Source organism: Narcine bancroftii, chromosome 3 (assembly GCF_036971445.1).
Source record: "Narcine bancroftii isolate sNarBan1 chromosome 3, sNarBan1.hap1, whole genome shotgun sequence".
Lineage (NCBI taxonomy): Eukaryota > Metazoa > Chordata > Chondrichthyes > Torpediniformes > Narcinidae > Narcine > Narcine bancroftii.
The window spans coordinates 288,163,161-288,182,931 of record NC_091471.1 but is presented as its reverse complement, the minus strand read 5'-3'; the positions used below and the strand labels follow the sequence as shown (position 1 = coordinate 288,182,931).

The 19,771-nt window shown below is 41.0% G+C and overlaps 1 protein-coding gene across 6 annotated transcripts in view; it reads right to left on the bottom strand.

Moving 5' to 3' along the window:
- The window catches only part of dapk3 (death-associated protein kinase 3), a 30,442-nt gene extending 11,075 nt beyond the window's left edge, over positions 1-19,367 (bottom strand). The window contains exons 1-5 of one of the 6 annotated variants that reach the window (XM_069928529.1): positions 19,267-19,336; positions 18,339-18,448; positions 17,894-18,000; positions 11,566-11,714; positions 3,745-4,105 (exon numbers count right to left, since the gene is read on the bottom strand). In XM_069928529.1, coding sequence (XP_069784630.1) covers positions 3,745-4,105; positions 11,566-11,651 — 447 coding nt within the window. In that variant the 5' untranslated portion in view covers positions 11,652-11,714; positions 17,894-18,000; positions 18,339-18,448; positions 19,267-19,336. The other 5 variants (XM_069928530.1, XM_069928531.1, XM_069928532.1 and 2 more) reach the window with 5 other exon arrangements.
- Positions 19,368-19,771: the final 404 nt, after the last annotated feature.

Here is a 19,771-nt window from a genome sequence, read left to right as displayed (position 1 = left end):
GTATCAGGAAGGTGAACGTGCTAGAAATATTGCAGCACATTAGGGTGAATAAATCCTCAAGGCTGGATGGGGGGGGGGGGGATAAGGGATGGAAGGCAGGATATTACCAGGGTTCCAACAGATTTTCACACATTTATCAGCCATGAATGTGGTACCAGAAGACGGGATGATGGTTAAATGTTCTGCCCTTATTTAAAAACCTTGGAAACTACAGGTTGTTAAGTCTTGCATCAGTGATAGGAAGTTGTTCTGAGAGACAAGGTTTAGAATCACTTGGAAAAGCAGGGACTAATTCAGAAAAGTTGGTAGAGTTTTGTGCACAAAACTCACGGCTCACAAACCAGAGTTGCTACTGCAGGAGCATCCCACAGACTGAGAGATTGAGGAATCATTCCAAAATATTTATATTTTAAACTATATTTTTATGTATATATGTGATTATTATGCACTGTGCATTTTGTGTGTATGTGCTTGCACTGTTGTCCAGAGAAATGCTGCTTCATCTGGTTTTACATGTATATAGACTTAAACCTGACCAAGGATATTGATGAAGGCAAGTGAGTAGATGATGGTCTCTATGTATTTGAATGACACTTTAATTAAAAAAAAGTAGGTTGGACAAGAAAGTTAACGTCCACAAGGAATCAGGCTCATTGCTGAAATGGGTCCAAATTGTCTGGGTGAAATGAGGTAGAGGGTAGTAGTAGATAGGTGCTTTCTGAGTGGAAAGCTGTAAAAAGTGGTAAACTGCAGTGAATGGTGCTAGAACCAATACAATATATAAAAATGAATGACTTGTATGAGAGTGTATAGGTTTATTGGTGGAATCATTGGTAATGGAGATTGTGTAAAGGTACAAGACAGATCAGTTGTTGAGTAAAGCAGTAGCAAACAGAATTTAATCCAGACAAGTGTATGGTTATGTGCTTTGGGAAATCAAATTCTAGAAGAGCATACAAAATGGTAGGACCCTAAGGAACACTGATGTACAGATGGACATTGCGTTGCAAGTGCATAGCTCACTGAAGGTGGCAAGATGTTTGGCATGCTTGCTTTCATAGGCCAAGGCAATGAGTACAAATTGGAATGGCACATCACAAAAGATACCCCATCGCCCTGGGCACAACCTCTTCTCACTGCTCCCTTTAGGCAGAAGGTACAGAAGCCTGAAGTGCAGCACCTCTAGGTCCAAGACCTTCCCTGACTACCCCAATCGTCGAGTACTCCAGGACTACCAAACGTTGCCTGCACGACTGGAGCTTCATTTCTTTTCTTGCACTAACTGCAATTAAATATCTATACAAGTATAGATGTTGGTGCTGCGCAATTGCTCAGGAAAAGGAGGCGCAAAGCATTCCGTCTGTCCAATAGCCTACAGGTCACCGTTGGGCAAGGTGTAGTACCTGTTTAGCCTCCCAATCAGGGTCACGTGAAGCCATGAATTGCAGATGGTGGATGGTTTTTACAAGCAGATTCTACAAATTGGAATTTATGATTGTAAAATTAAAAATGCTGGGCAGATGAATCTGTTGATCGAAGGCCAGGGTTACCCGTCCAGTATGGTCACTGCAACTAAAGGCGGCAACGGGAAACCACCAGTATTTTTCCCTTGTATAATCATGAACTCAACATCGACTACGGTCTCAGCTGAAAGATGGAGCCTTCACCGAAGGAGAACGGGAGAGCCAATTCAGAGGGTCAGAGATTATAACGGATGGAGAGACATGATCACCTACGCCGAACTGCAAGGCTCCTGAATGATACAGCCATATCCTGTTTTACAAAAACTCACTTTTACGAAGAAACCTGTGTTCACTATCGAAAAGAAATTTGAATGGGTTTTCACTTTTATGAAAACAGCCTTCAATAGTAGTGAATGGGTCTTCGCTTTATGCCATTTTAGCTTACGATAGGTTTCATATGAACGCTCTACTTTCTTAAAGCAGGGTATATCTGAACTGATATTCATTATCCCTTTGCCTTGTTACATTGTGGTCATTTATACTGTGGTAGATGATGCAAGTTGTGTGGCTGGAGCAAATAAGAATTTCAGTACCTCTGAAAATCTTTCTTGGTATACGTAAGAAATATTGGTTAGATTGTTCTAGTCGCCACACTACATGAAGAGTGTAGAAGAGATTCACCAGGATATTGCTTAGAATAGAGGGCTGCAGCAATAAGGAGTGGTCGGATAGACTAGGTTTATTCTCACTGAAATGTAAGAGGCTGCAAGTTGACCCAATATCGGTTTATAACATTATTAGGGGCACAGATAAACAGAGACTCAAGGGCAGGTTTAAGATTTAGGGAGAAATTCAAGGAGATCTGGAGAACAAGATTATCCACAGATTAGGAGGTAGTGGGCACATATTATTACAATGTTTAAAAGGCATTAGAGAAGTACTTGGATAGGGAAGGAACAGAGTATAAAATGGTACATTTCCTTTCTAGATCAGCAGCCCCCTTTTAACTATTCCTGGCTGATTTTTTCCCATTCCTAATGTACTCATTTCAAATGAAATTCACTGGTTGCTTTATTGGCTTCAAATTCCTGAGTCTGAATTCACATTTCAGGCCTTTGGGTACGAGTCACTTAACAGTTCAATTATCAAGTAATAGAACGTCAGACAAAGCAGAATTTCCTCAACTCTGACAGCTTCGACAGATTCTGACAGGTTCTCACGTCCAACTTTGGACTCTCTGTCTACCACTTTTAACAAAGTCCTTGAAGACCTCAAGTGCCTGCTTTGAAGAGTAATAAAATAGTGTTCTCTTGCAATTATCCTCTTTTGACCTTTACTCACGAGGTCTTTTCTAAGGATAGAAAGGCAAAAGATCATTTAATCCCTGAAAGAGGACAAGAGGCTGGGGAAATCTCCATCCAGTTTTAATTAAGACAGCTTCACAGGACAAATGGAACTTACAATCCTGCTTCAGTTGAGAGATCCAATTCAATTTGCTGAAATTATTGTCAGAAAGTAGTAATTGAGTCCAAAAATAAAGGTTCAGAGGATTTAGTCAGTTACAGGAAGCTGGTGACATGATACAGATAACGCTCAACACGTGAACATTTCAAGATGTTCCTTCATCAAGATTTATTGGTAGGCAGATGATCATTTCAAAGTGTGTAGGTTCCATGGCTTCAACAATGTGTGGCATGAACCAAAAGGGAACAACACGTGGGGTGCAAAAGCAAAATACCACAGATGCTGGAAATGTGAAATCAAATTTATTGGAGTAGGCTGCATCTGTAAAGAGAGACAAAATATTTACATTTCAGATTGACGTTTTTCCAAAAATCAAGGAAAAAAATAGATAAAGGGGAGCAGTGAAAAGTCATCTGCTAGAGCGGGGACCAGAAAAGATTGAATGACACAAGTAGGTAAATGTAGCAAATAACCAGAGTTTAAGTGAATGAGAGGAAATTAAAATTGAAATGAGAAAATGAAAACACTGAATACAAGACTGGATTTGTAGATTATGTGAAATTGTGGAGTTTATAGTCCTGAAGATTTTTATATGCCAAGTCACAAGAGTCATGACTGCTTTAAGTTTCCATTGGAGACAAGATCAGATGTGGAGAGCTCTGAATGGGACGGAGAATTTAAGTGACATGCAAAGCTTAGGATTACCTTGTGGAAATGGTTAACTGAGAAGCAGATTGTAAGATTGGAACTTCAAAGCCGATCAGTTACGCGGAACCTACGCATCTTATCCAATGTCACAGAGACCTGTAGACTGTACCTTCAGATCAAAGTGAGCAATCTTTTTAGAGTGCAGGTAGTGTACACCATCCAAAATCTGTTTGAGAAATTCAGTCGCCTCCTCCTCAGTCAATGATTCTTTCTCAGCCAGGAAATCAAACAACTCCCCTCCCGATACCAGCTCAAGGATGAGAATGACGTCAGTCTTGTTCTCAAATATATCGTGCAAAGTGATGATGTTGGGGTGCTGGATTTCCCTCAGAATGTTTACTTCCCGCTCGATCTCCTCAAGGCTCACCCCTCGGCGACTGGAAGACAGGCGGCGTTTTTTGATGAACTTGGCCGCATACTCGATATCGGTGCTTTTCTCGCGGCATTTCCTCACAATGGCAAACTGGCCACTAAGGGAACAAATGCAGAGGTGGTGACTAAGCTGAAAAAGGACGAAAACACAACAATTCAGAGTATTCCATAACTAGCAGGAATCACTGGAAATATGCAATACGCCCATCAATACCAGCAACAGTACAATAGACTAAAGTGCTGGAGAAACTCAGCTGGTCACACAGCATGATCAGGAAGAAAAGCAATCAATGTTCTTGGCCCTTCTTCAGGAGTTCTCCATTTTCTCTTTAGAGGAAACCGGTGTATTGCCAACATTTTATATTTCCTGTGCAGCTTAATTGACCCTATATTCCAATTTGAAGGCACACACATACTCTCCAAGAACGTTAAATCATACAAAAGTTAATTTTTAAAAACATTTCCATTATTCCTCTCAGATTCCACCACTCAGGGCAACTTGCCGTGGCCAATTAACCTACCAATCTACGTATCTTTAGGATGCAGAAGGAAACTTTCATGGTCACAGAGAGACAGTGCAAAGTTCATACTCCATCCTCGATCAGGATTGAACCCAGCTCATTGGCACTGAGGGGTAGCGAGGGCATTTGCACTCCCAGACTTATGGCTTTATTTTGGCAAGACAGGTATGGAGAGTTACTGATTTACTTATTTCACGGGGAAAAAAAAATCCACACACAAATGCTGGATAAACTCAGCAGGTCAAACCGTGCCTTTATGTAGCAACGGTGAAGATACATCACCAAGGGCTCAAGCGCGAAACGTTGGTGATGTATCTTCACCTTTGCTACATAAGGCATGGTTTGACCTGCTGAGTTTATCCACTTAACCACGGTGTCAATAGAATCCTGTGTTTTTCCCCTAATTATTTCAGGGGTGTAGATTTTACTGACACGATTGGCATTCCCAATTATCCTCCAGTAACTAGCAATTCAGGTGAAATAACCCAGTGTTGATCAGTAGGGCATTTCAGAACTTGCACCAAGCAACAACGAGGGAAGCCATATATCAACATCAGGATCATGTGCTAATTGGATAAAACTCCAAGCGCTGATGCTCTCATGTGCCACCTGCTCGCCCTCCTTGCTAATGGAGGTCCAACAGCACCATGGAATCATACAGACCATTTTATACAACCTGCTCACTCCAACACAAATATCCCCCACTCTTGCCCCATATCCCTCTAAACCAGTGGTTCCCAACCTTTTTCTTTCCACTCACATACCACTTTAAGTATTCCCTATGCCATAGGTGCTCTGTGATTAGTAAGGGATTGTTTAAGGTGGTATGTGATGGAAAGAAAAAGGTTGAAAACCACTGTTTTAATTGTACCTAACTGACTTGTTATGTGCATGGGTTCAGAACTCCAAAAGAAATGGGCCATTGACAATTTTTCTCAAGGAAAATATTTCAGTAACAATTGGGTTTAGAGCAATCCCTTTCTAATCACAGAGCACCAATAGCATTGGGATTACTTAAAGTGGTTTGTGAGTGGAAAGAAAAAGGTTGGGAACCACTGCTCTAAACCTATCCATGTAGCCATCCAATTTTTTCTTAAAAGTTGCAAAGGGCAAAACTCTCCCCACTACTGAGTACATCCACAGGGAACGCTGCCGTTGGAGAGCAGCAGCGGTCATCCAAGGCCCACAGCACCCAGCACACACACTGTTCTTGTTGCTAGCATCAGGAAAGAGGTAGAGGTACCACAAGACTCAGCAACAGCTGCTACCCCTCCACCATTTGATACCTCAACAACAAACTCAGGGACTCATTTAAGGACTCTTACTTGTGCACTTAATTGATTTTCTTTCATCCTCTCTGTATTGCAGTTTCTTTACCTGTTTACAGTTCTTTTATTTGTTTACATTGTATACAGTTTATTTTTTGCACTTCCATTTAGGGGCAATTCTGCCACACCCACAGAAAAAAAGGACTCTCAGGCTTGTATGTGATAGCATGTATGTACTCTGACAATATGAATCTGAGTACCTGCCTCAACCACCTCTTTCAGCAGCTTGTTCTATTCACCCACAACCTTTTGTGGAGAAAGGTCTAGTTGCATTTTGTAAGTGAGACTCACTCAACCAGGGAGCTCCAGGGAAAGTTTAGGCCACTAGACAAGGGCATTAATCAATCTTGGGTGGGATTCAGCTTTTGAACGTGCATTCTAAGCAAGTTCACCATATTCCATCATGCTCCCAACTAAGCTTGTTGAAAGTAAGATGCTCTGGGGTGGCCCTAGCCACAGAGAAGCCTCTGACCTGTGCTGGTAGTTTAGGTAATCATGTCGCTCGCCCAATAAGGACAGTACAGTTAGCATAGCTGTTAGTGCAACGCCATTGCAACACCAGCGACCCGGGTTTAAAACCGGCTCTGACTGTTAGGAGTTTGTGATCTGCGTGGGTTTCCTCCCACCCTTCGAAACGTCCAGGCTTTGTAGGTTAATTGGTGTATTTGGGTGGCACAAGCTGGCGGGCCAGAAGGGCCTGTTACCATGCTATAATTCTAAAATTTACTCTGGGTCATTGATACAGGGCTCCCTTGGCAAAGACAAGTTCAAGTACTTTTATTGCCCATGATTACTCATTTGCCATGTGCTACAAACACAGCCTATCTGCTGGATCCTTCACAACCTCACTTGTTCCGTCAGTACATAAGTACTCTAGTGCATAGTGTACTACAATTAATGCCGCTTCCATTTTTTAAACCGACATATAGAGCATCAATCATCAACAGGAGAATTCTTTGGTCTGATTCCTTGAAATCCTGACCAATTTCCTGACAACTTGTTAGGCAAGAGACCAGATTTTTTTTTTAAAATTTCAGGATGGGTAATGGAAGTGACTACCAATAGGAAACAGTGTTACCCTCATTAGTGAACATGGCCAGATGTTAGCATTGTGTGACAAAAATCACTTTCCAACCCAAACAAGTGCACCAAATGTGTCCATGATTGCTTTACGAAATGTGGACTTCCAAATGGAATAAAGCTTTTGCAATTGAGAACAAAACTCATTTCTAACATGAAGACAATGTGACTAAGCATCTAGTCAGTGATGTGCTGCGGGTCTCAAGATTGACCAAATACAACCACATGGTCATTACTAGAATCACGACCAAGGACCAAAAATAAACCAATCGAATAGGCACCAGAATTCGCCCCCAATCGAATAGGCACCAGAATTCGCCCCCAATCGAATAGGCACCAGAATTCGCCCCCAATCGAATAGGCACCAGAATTCGCCCCCAATCGAATAGGCACCAGAATTCGCCCCCAATCGAATAGGCACCAGAATTCGCCCCCAATCGAATAGGCACCAGAATTCGCCCCCAATCGAATAGGCACCAGAATTCGCCCCCAATCGAATAGGCACCAGAATTCGCCCCCAATCGAATAGGCACCAGAATTCGCCCCCAATCGAATAGGCACCAGAATTCGCCCCCAATCGAATAGGCACCAGAATTCGCCCCCAATCGAATAGGCACCAGAATTCGCCCCCAATCGAATAGGCACCAGAATTCGCCCCCAATCGAATAGGCACCAGAATTCGCCCCCAATCGAATAGGCACCAGAATTCGCCCCCAATCGAATAGGCACCAGAATTCGCCCCCAATCGAATAGGCACCAGAATTCGCCCCCAATCGAATAGGCACCAGAATTCGCCCCCAATCGAATAGGCACCAGAATTCGCCCCCAATCGAATAGGCACCAGAATTCGCCCCCAATCGAATAGGCACCAGAATTCGCCCCCAATCGAATAGGCACCAGAATTCGCCCCCAATCGAATAGGCACCAGAATTCGCCCCCAATCGAATAGGCACCAGAATTCGCCCCCAATCGAATAGGCACCAGAATTCGCCCCCAATCGAATAGGCACCAGAATTCGCCCCCAATCGAATAGGCACCAGAATTCGCCCCCAATCGAATAGGCACCAGAATTCGCCCCCAATCGAATAGGCACCAGAATTCGCCCCCAATCGAATAGGCACCAGAATTCGCCCCCAATCGAATAGGCACCAGAATTCGCCCCCAATCGAATAGGCACCAGAATTCGCCCCCAATCGAATAGGCACCAGAATTCGCCCCCAATCGAATAGGCACCAGAATTCGCCCCCAATCGAATAGGCACCAGAATTCGCCCCCAATCGAATAGGCACCAGAATTCGCCCCCAATCGAATAGGCACCAGAATTCGCCCCCAATCGAATAGGTACCAGAATTAGCCCCCAATCGAATAGGTACCAGAATTAGCCCCCAATCGAATAGGTACCAGAATTATCCCCCAATCGAATAGGTACCAGAATTAGCCCCCAATCGAATAGGTACCAGAATTAGCCCCCAATCGAATAGGCACCAGAATTCGCCCCCAATCGAATAGGCACCAGAATTAGCCCCCAATCGAATAGGCACCAGAATTAGCCCCCAATCGAATAGGTACCAGAATTAGCCCCCAATCGAATAGGTACCAGAATTAGCCCCCAATCGAATATATTTAAACCACAGGATTACAAGATTAAGAATGTGGCAAAATACTATTCTTCTATCTCAATACCCTAGTGTATCTTCGGGATGCCAATTGTTGAGGTGCCATCGGTTTTCCAAATCCAATTTAGCAAAGTGGTAATACCCCTCATTGTGTCAGGTGACACATGGAACCCCCCCCCCCCCCTCCCTTTAAGGATTTTGACACAAAGGCATCAAACATGACCATGATCTTGAGAATTTTACTTCGAGAGAAAAAAAAAATCACACCCATTCTTTGGAAGCAGGAGTCAGATACACTTTCCCCAACAAGGAGGTGGCATTGACATTCCAAGAACTTATGAAAGAAATCAACACCAAAACTGCAAATTAGAGAAGTAGCATTTTTCTGTTCATCTGTTATATTTTTTGAAAAAAAACCTGATAATAAAATCATGCAGATTAAAAGATACTAAGGGACACAAAACAAAAACTAAAGATTTCCCAGCTTAAATTTTAAAGGCTGCAGAGTTGCAAACTGCTGCCACTCAGCATTCCCATGGGCTTCGCGACATGCCAATACCCAGAAGCAAAACGTATAACATTCCATGTTAAGATAGTGAAGAAATGTTCTGGTTTTAATCTGCAATTTGAAAATGCTTTAGTTCCAAAAACATTCACCGCATGCAAAGATCCTCAGTCTGTTATGTAAATAATCAAGTATGAGTAAATACTTATCCTTATACAGGCAAAGTTCTGGACTTTAGTCTAAATGATTGTGACTCACTGACTGAGAATGTCTCAAATATTTCACTAATCTTACATTCAGCTTGCATGAAAGATACTTTAATTGTAATGCCTGCTCTTGAGGATTTAATATCAAATTACTTCCACTTCCCAAGAGTTTCACTGGAATATTATCCAACAAAATTTGAGATCAAGCAACTGAGATACTGGGCCAGGCGAGCAAAACCTCAGGAGATGAAGGTAGAAAGTGAATTCTAAAGCTCAGAGATAACAACATCCCTGACCTAAACTTTAATAAGCACAGATATTACGAAGACAAAAAGGAGGAAGGAAGGGAGGGATTTGAAAATTAGAGTAAGAGTTTTTTTTAAACTAAGATTTTACAAACAGGAGCTCATTTCATCAGAAAATGCAAGGATTATATAAATAAATAAATTGAATGTCAGGATGGAAGCAGATACAATTTGGGTTTAACCCATTTAGAGGATACCCAGGGATGATAAAATATATACCTGGATTTTGGCAACAGATGAGCTGAGGCAAGGAGAGAGTTGGCCAAGGTTTAAAAATGTGTAAATAACAAGAATGAGAGATTTTACTATCTCTTGTTCATCTTGGAGCTTTGTGCCACACCAAAGCTGTGCTCAGCCTACTTCAGGCTCGGCTACCAGAGGAAAGGAGGGAATATGGCCTAGTGCACACTTCCAGTCACAGACCATACTCAATTCTCACCAAGAGAACCGACAGATTATTAGCTTACATGGAAATTGACAGTGATTCGGATGAAGTTGTCAAAAATAGTGACAAAATTAGAATCATGCAAATTCAGAAAAGAAGCTGTGCCCTTTATAGTCTTCTGACATGATGTAGTTTCCTAGATTGTCAAAGTATTACTAATGTTTTTTTTCTAAACAATTTGAGAAGGTGACAATGAGCAAAAGGGTGACAGCATGACGCCTCTAGCTTCCTGTTGGGCTGTCTGAAGCAACAAAAGAGTACAAAGCATTGCCAAAACCAAAGAACCAAGTCATTAAACACCGACTGCTCTCAAAAGTGGGAGAATCTGCTTTTGGAGAAAGGAAGATTTCCACAACTAGAACATTTAAAATTCCAAAGGAAATGATACAGAACATCCAATGAATTTTTTTTTTAATTCAAATGAAGATCTGGCCAGTGATTCAACTTGGTATTCAGAAATGTTTTCATTCTTGGCAATATTTATTAAAGGGAAAATCTGCTCAAAAGTGCATGTGACAAACATTAAAGCAAACTATTATGCAAAAAAACAAAATTGAAAGTGCACAAATACTCATGTCACATAGCATCTGATCGAGGCAACAAAAAAAAGTTAAATTATTCAGGTAAAGGAAAGTTAACTGACCTGAAACATTACCCATGTCTTATGCCACAGATGCTGTTTGAACAATACAAGTTTCTGATTAAGAGATTAAATCATTGATCGTTATTCACTCTTTGGATTCCACGCAATAATACCGCGATTAATTGTGCAAGTAAGTGACCACCAAATTATTTGTTCTAGGGCTAAATATTGACCAGGAAATCCAATGCATGATGTATCATGCTTTGGAAGCTTCTACATCCATCTGAAAAGTCAATTCAATCTCCAGTATAACAGCCCTCCTTTATCATTGTATTCAAGTATTAACTCCAATGGGAATTGAACCAAAACCGTTCAATTTAGGAAGATTCCTACCACCAAATCAAAGCAGAAATCTTGACAGAGTCAACAGTATAATGTCGAGAGTCAGAAATAGCATACTTTTAGTGTCACGCACACATTAACACAAGAGATCAACTTAAAGTATCAAAAAGATAGTCTATAAATCAAAAAACTTCTCTACCTCACATTATTAACCAGCCGACTAAGATACCTTGCTTAACTACCCTAAGCAAGTACGACTGTGGGCTTTTTTTTTAAGCTTCAGAGGAGAAAATGTCCTAACAAAGGTGCATTCAATTGTGCCCTCGAGTCAGTCGCGTATTGACCTCTCCTGTACTGGCATACTCTGAGCTGATCAATATCCTCATGAAGCACAAACTATTTTCAGATTGTGGGAAAAAAAAGGTGCATTAAAGACCAGTCAGTACACATTTCTGATGTGGGAAGAGAAGAACAAGGGAAAACCGATCTTGATCTCAAATGTACAAATTTTTTCTGTATCTGGCTTGTCTGAAATTGGGTGGAATAAAAAAATTAGGATAATTTCAAGAGAAAGCATTGTAGCTACACAAGGCCAGAAAGAAAGTAAAGGCGGCCATGAAATCTCACCTCCCCAGCTCTTCACCCATCTCGTAATATTTCTCCACGTTATCTTGCTTGAAAACTGCCATTGTGCAGGTCAGGCCCAATGTCATTATCCACGAGAATTATCGGTGGGAGATGACGTTGCCTGAGGAAATCTTTCACATTTCAAAAGTCTGGAATGCAAAATATGGATTAAAAATTTTAAACAATGAAAATAAACATTCAGAACAGTTTAAATCTTACTGAAAAATTAAAAGCATTGCTTTCAAATTAAAACAAGAATTTCTAAAATTTTGTTAGTGTCAAAGTGTTGACTTTTTTCTTCTATTGCCATTCCAATCAGTGCACAGTAATTATGGTATAGTTACACATAAAATTCCCAGTGCTCCAACAATTCTATTCTTGTGAGGAACAGATGGCTGCAATAAAAGCAGAGTAATTGCTTCAAAAAGAGTCAAAATCACAGCTCAAAAACAGGCCCTTTGACCCACACTATTCATGCTGACCATTCTTTACCCATCTACTGTATACACCTTCCATTAACCATCATTTGGTCTGTAGCTTTTTATGCCTTGGCAATTCAAGTGCTTGCTTATCCAATGACAGAGTCTCTGTCTTCACCATCCCCCGAGGCCATGCAATCCAGATTACAACCATCCTCTGCGGTAAAAAAAATGGATCCTCCTTAGATCCTCTCCAAATTTTTTCAGATTTCATATTTATTATCAGAGTACATACATCACATACAACCCTGAGATTCTTTTATTGCAGGCAAGGCAGAATTACCACTTATTGGCAGTACAAAAAAAACTGACTCAATGTACACATGTAAATAAATAAACAAACAAATTCTGTGCTGTCTGTAACGTTTGTACATTCTCGCTGGGTCTGCGTGGGTTTCTTCCCATCTTCCAAAATGTACCGGGGGTCCAATTGGGTGTAATTGTCCAGTACAGGCTTGTGGGTCTAAAGGGCCTTTTACCATGCTGTGTGTTCGAATTTAAAATGTTGGTAATGAAAATCCCCCCAAAAAAGCAGAAAAGTATTGGAAATAAATAGGTCAGGCAGCATTTGGAGAACAATGTTATATTTCTGATATTTAGCTGTTCATATGAAGTATGCTTCAGTAAGATTTGGGATGTGGAAAAAGAAAGAATAAATGATAGGTGAAGGGCAAGAGATCAAATAGCTAAAAGATTGATGGTAAAAATGCCAAAAGGACTAGTACAGTATTTATGACCAAAACCACTTATAATCTAACCCTAACCAAGTGTTCAGTGCAGTAGGTAACAGTTGCCTAATTGAAAGTTTCAGGAAGGGAACGTCATCTTTCAGTTTAGCAACATCTCAAATCCTGTTCAGATCAGAGCATTCACAACCCTAATATTCTCCACTCTCTAAACTTGACAATTCTGGCCCTTTGGGCATACCCATTTTGCCGTGGCCCACCTTCACCAGTTGTGGCATCAACGATCAAGGCCTTTCACTTCAGAATTTCCTTCAATTTTTCTGCACATCACTCCATCCCATTCCACTATTTCCCAATTGCAATTGTGGTTCAATGCAACATTTTGCCTGATTACTCCCATGAGAAACATCTTACTCCATGAAAGGTTTCATACAACTTTATTCTTTTTAAAAAAATCTGGACAAACAGCAGACCCACAAGTCCATGCAGCCCAATTTACACCCAATTAACCTGCAGCCCCGGTACGATTCGAATGGTGGGAGGAAACTGGAGCCCCCAATTCCCTTGCAGACATGGGGAAAACATACAAACTACCGACAGGCAATGCGGGATTCAAACCAGTCCCTATCGCTAGTGCTGTAAAAGGCGTTGCGCTAATCACTATGCCAACCATGGCACCTGTTACTTGGTCATTAATATAGATGGACGTGCTCCTTGATTCCAACACCTCCCTTGATTTTGTCTCTCATCAGTCAATATCCTTGTCTAACATCCAATACTGGATTTTCAATAACAAAATCGAACACTTAATTCAGCATTCTCAAGACTCAAGTTCTTGACTAGATTTTCTTGATAACTTGGATGTTATTCTATTTATATTCCAATACACACAGTGAGTGGAAGGGAGCAGAGCTAGCATTAACCAGCATTTGGCCTGTAGCCTTTTATGCCTTGGCAGTTCAAGTGCTTATTTATACAATTAAGCGGCATCAGGTCATCAGTTTTACTGTATAATGGGGTAAAACAGTTATTGTCTAAAACAGTACAAAATAGGCTCACAGGCTCAGTGCATCTATGCTAAACAATGTGCCCACTTGCCTGCATTAGGCCCATAGCCCCTCCATTCCCTTCATCCATGTAGTAACCTTTTTAAAAATCACCTGCCTCCACCACTTTGACTGCCACCTCATTCCATATTGCTACCACCCTCAGAGAGAAGTACTTGTCCCCGCCCCAGTCACTTCCTTTAACTCAGAATTACGACCTCTTCTTTTAGAATCTCCCACTCTCAGAAACAGACTGTCACTATTCACCCTATCTATGCCGCTCATCATTTTATAAACCTCAATAAGATCCACTCTCAGCCACCTGCGCTCCAAGGAAAACTGGCCTGGCTTTTACAGTCTCTCACAATAACAAGTTTCCTAATTATGGCAAAAACATCAAACCTCTGTGCTCTTTCATACTTCCTATAGCTTGGTTTTTGGTCTTCAGTCCTCAAGCACATGAACTAAACTGTTCAAAGATTCACATTGCTGCACTGCACTACACATCCATATCACCAGTGTCAACAAGCACCGAGTTATATTCATCCATCCCTGCCTTGATTGACCACAATACTTCTTGGCAAGGCAACTGTTCCATTTTAAGATTTTTTAAATTTTGTTTTCAAATTCCATTCACAGTATTTCCTGTCTAACTTTCTTCTGTCTTTAAACCTTCTGCGATATTTCCATAGTTTTAATTTTATTCAACCTCAAAGTTAAATTCCTCCATCAATTACCACATATTCAAAAACTATCGAACTGTTTAGAATCTGGTTGGTAAACCTCTCTGCTTCTCTTCAACTGTTTACTCTTTCACACGCTCCTTAAAAATTATTTTTCCAAACTTGGTGAAGTCAGGAGTGGGTCATTATCAGACTTTTTTTTTTAAAAAAAATAAGTACTCCTCAGATGCCTTGAAGCTTATTTTTAAATGGATCTAGCAGAATAGCCTATTGCATATTATGGTACTTCACAGTCACATCCAGTGTATCTGACGCAAAAACTTTCAATGTTTAATAATCATTTAAAGAGATGGAATTCTCAGGGCATAAAGATAATCCAGAACTGTTTTGAAGAAGGCCAATTTCTTTCTTTTATTCAATTGAGGGAGAAATTTGATATATCTGTAAATTCTGTGTTTGTGTATTATCAACTCAGAGCTTTGATAAAAGATAATTATGGTAAAGAGATGAATTTACCCATGATGATGAAATTTGAGTCTTTGATTTCTTTTGTACCCAAGGTTATATTTCAGATATGTACCAATTATTACTGGATAGTATGGATAAACTGGAATGGGAAAAATCTAGGCTTAAATGGGAAAGTGATTTAACCTATATTTTTCTGGAAGATAATTGGGAGGTTATGTGTTCTGATAGTGTAACTAAAGTGACGAATGTACGTTATGGAATGGTTAATTATAATTTTTTTTACATCAGTTATATTTGACTCCAGAGAAATTGAAAAAATATGGATTTAGTCATTCAGATTCTCGTTTTAGATGTGGACTATGTACTGGAACTTTTTTTTTTACATGCTGTTTGGTCTTGTTTTAAAGTACAACCATTTTGGGAAGGAATTAGGTTGGTTTTCAAAAAATTATTTTAGATTAAATTACCGTTAGACCCGTCAATCTTTTTGTTGGGATACATGGTTTCTTTGAAAGGACTAGGGTTGGATCAATTTCAAATTGCACTTGTACGTCTAGTGTTATCTGTGGCACGAAAATGTGTAGCTAGTACTTGGAATGATAATGTAGAGATTACTATAATACGCTGCCATAATAAATTGAGAAAATTGTATTATGGAAAATATTACATGTAATCTGCACGAAAATTATTCATTTTTGTTAAAATGTGGTCTTCCTATTTGGAAGATATGAATTTAGAAATACTTTGAAATATTCTTTATAATCACTGTATTATTTCTATATTTGGCTCGCCTTAAGGGGCTGGCTGATGGGGTGTGAGGGGTTTTTGATTTTTGGGTTTTTTTTGTTTCTTTTATATATATATAAATATATATATATATAATATATATAGGCGCAGCCTCCTTTGAAGAAGACCGCAGAGCCCACCTCACTGACAAAAGGCAAAGGAGGAAAAACCCAACACCCAACCCCAACCAACCAATTTTCCCTTGCAACCGCTGCAATCGTGTCTGCCTGTCCCGCATCGGACTGGTCAGCCACAAACGAGCCTGCAGCTGACGTGGACTTTTTACCCCCTCCATAAATCTTCGTCCGCGAAGCCAAGCCAAAGATATATATTTTATATATATATATATATATTTTATATATATATATATATATATATATATATACACACACACAAAATTGTTTTTTTATTCTGTTATGCGTGAATGTAAGTTGTCTAAATTCTTTTAAATAAAGTTTTCAAAAAAAAGCAAAAACTTGTGTTTAGAGATAAAAACAATTAAAATGTTTAAAAAAAAAACCAAAATTCAATTACAAACAAAGCAAGGACCACATACCCACACGAACATTAATCATATGCATACGCGCCTGGACTAATCTGCTTGGACTGATAGAAGGAAAACCATAGACAATGCAGGTGCAGTTAGATGATATGATGCTCGAACCAATGCCTGAAGAGGGTGCACAAAATCAGTGAACCGGTGCGGACTTGAAAGTCCAACATGGCCTGTTTCCGCTCCGTAAATGGTTATATGGTTATAAGCCGAATGCTCTTCGACAGATTGAATTATAGTGTTCGAAAGCAAATCCAACACATCAGAGCATCCCTTTGAATAGAAGCTTCCTTCTCCTCCACCCAATAGAAATTAATAAGAACGCTCAGTGAACAATATTCCTCTCTACAGCTTCAATAAACACTCTTTACAAAGACATTCCCTGAAAACCAATGACCCACAATATCCTTATGTTAACCAATGACACAGAATATAGGGTGGCACATTTAGTATAGCAGATGGCGCAATGCTCTTACAGCGCCAGTGACACAGGTTAAAATCTGGAAGAAATGTGCATGTTATCCTCATGTCTGCATGGAGTTTTCCCCTGCATTCAGGTTTCCTCCCTCTATTCAATACAGGAATTGTAGGTTAATCGGGGAATTTGGCGCCACAGACTCATTTTTCACTTCTTCACGAAGAGAGTGCTGGGAATGTGGAGCGAGCGGCCAGCTAAATTGGTAAATGCAGGCTTAATTTTGATATTGAAGAAAGATTTGGACAGGTACACGGACGGGAGAGTTACGGAGGGATATGGACTGGGTGGAAATTCAATGGGACAAGTCAGAAAAATAGTTTGCCAGAGTCGAGAGGGCCCATTTCTGTGATGTAGTGTTTGAATTCCTGAACTATTTAATAAGTGAAATTAAACTCATTCTTCCAGAGGCATTTACACAAAATCAGTTTTTATACACTACATCAAGTGATTTTTAATGCAGTCAACTGCTATTACCCACTCTCACTTCTGAAAGTTCTGCAATTTTCATTCTATCACGTGCTTATAAGTATCCTAAAATGCAATGAAAACATGCAATGGATTGTAGATGTGCCATTTAATGATCATGCTTTCAGATCTGCTCCGACATCATATTCCAACTCGTTCTGAAATCGATTTCATTTTAAATAACTCATTTGTAGAGAATGTTCAGAGTAAACACACATTCCACAGTAGGATCACAACACCACATTCCATAACCAAAATGGAAAGCAACTTGCTCAAAACAGCATCTTCACATTTTAAGATGAAGATGTACTTGACTGCACACCGACAACGTCAGGTTCTAACATCCGCAATCTTATTTTGAAGGTTGTGAATGCTTTTGTTTTAAATTACTGCAGTAAGTTAAAATAGGCCGACCAAGTCACTTGGGTCAATGATAACAGTGCAGAATGCAAATGCAAATGAAACGATGTGCGACAGACGTCTCTCATCATTTGCCAAATGGCAAGTTTAATTATATTATTATGGGTATTTCAAACCCTCATATGCACCGGTTACAATTATTTTGGCCAGACAGTGCTAGAAGGCTAACTAAATTAGCCCGATAAAAAAATTTAAAGACAGATTTTTAACCTGAAAATCAAGCCACTGTAATCTAGGCAGATAGAGGACACCTTAAATTCTCACCTTCCAACAGTCCTGGTAACATTCCAGCAAAAAACTGCACACAAAAGGGTTTTTTTTTTAAACAGTTACCATCAAGGAGAGAGAGAGTTGGTCTGAGACGACACTACCTGAAATTCAAAAGAATAAGAGGGGATCTTACAGAAACATATCAAATTATGAAAGGCATAGATAAGATGTTTCCAGAACTATGGGATGTAGCCTTAAGATTTTGGCAAGGGATGAGGAGGAACTGCTTATCTCTCAGAGGGCAATGAATTCACTGCCCATTACCTCAGTAAATAATATTGAAGACAAGGTTGAAGATATTTTTACATACATAGGGGAATGAAGGGATATGGGGAAAAGGCAGGTGGGTGGAAATAAGCCATGATCGAATTGAATGACAGGCCAGATGGTTTAATCCTGCTCCTACTTCTTATGAGCTCCTGAAGAAGAATATACTTACTCAGAAAAGTTCTTTGCTACATCAGTTTTTATTTTACAAAGGTGTTGTAATGTCTCCAACAATTTTGGCTGGAAAGGCTTCTCCCCTCTTCAAAGAAGCCATTTTAGACACTTCAATAATTCATGAACAAAATAGCAAGATTAAAACAGAATATTTAACTGCACAAACCATGGATTAATAAATGTGGGAATTAGTTCTGCTTTTATAATATTGCTCTGGTTTGTAAACCAATTATATTCCCTCAACATTCTCAGACAGATTGTAACAACAGCAAAGTATGGCTGCAACTATATAACACCCTTCATTCTTAATAAACTGCACGAAAAAACACCAGAAGCAGAAACACACATCACATTTAGTAAATATTAGACATGCACGAGGATGGGGGACAGAGGAGCCGCGGGAGGGAAACAGGGTTGTGGGGGGGAGATGGGGTCCCCCGGGGGTGGCTGTGTGGGGGGGGGGGGAAAGAGAGAGACGGGGGTGGCTGTGTGTGGGGGGAGGAGAGACGGGGACCGGGGAGGGGAGACGGGGACCGGGGAGGGGAGACGGGGACCGGGGAGGGGAGACGGGGACCGGGGAGGGGAGACGGGGACCGGGGAGGGTGGGATGGGGGGAGAGACGGGGCCGGGGAGGGGGGGGGGGGGAGAGAGAGACGGGGCCGGGGAGAGACGGGGCCGGGGAGAGACGGGATGGGGGAGAGACGGGATGGGGGAGAGACGGGATGGGGGAGAGACGACTCAGACCCAGGCTCCGCCACATTTCCCACCGCGCCTCCACTTTCATTGTTCGCCTGAAGGAGAGGCCGACATTACCGGGGAAGGACCCGGCAACAGAGGGTCCCCGCCGTCTGCCCGTCCCCCTGCGGCTCAGCTCCCGATCCGCGTTTGACCCGAGACAGAGGGAATCAACGCCGGCACCCACTCACCATCGCCTGGACCCCCCGACCCGCCAGAACATCCGGAGGAATGACGTCACTCGTGTGGATCCCGCCCTCTCTTCCCATGATCATTCCTACGGGCTACGTCAATCAACTCATCTGCGTGAATTTGCATGATGTAATGCGGTGACCTGCGACCAGCCTCTTTCTGCGCTTTCTATAGGTCTAAGCGCACGTCAATCATCAAGCGAACGAACGTAAATGGTTAGTTGATGGTGGGCCCTCCCTCCTTTCCAAGTGACGGAGGGAGGACAAGGCAGCTCCTTGATTGGACAGCCATCATGTTTCATCGTTGCTTGGAGCCAGCAATCCAACTGGGCAGAGATGTCAATCAAATCTGCTGCGTTGTGCAGTGGGTTATTGTCCTGAACATGTCACGAAATTCATTATTTTGTGGCAGCAACACGGTGGAAACATTTATATAAATCAGCTTACAAAATAAATTAAAATAGTGCAAGAGAAAAGAAAAGGTCAAAGGAAGGCAATGTCTGGG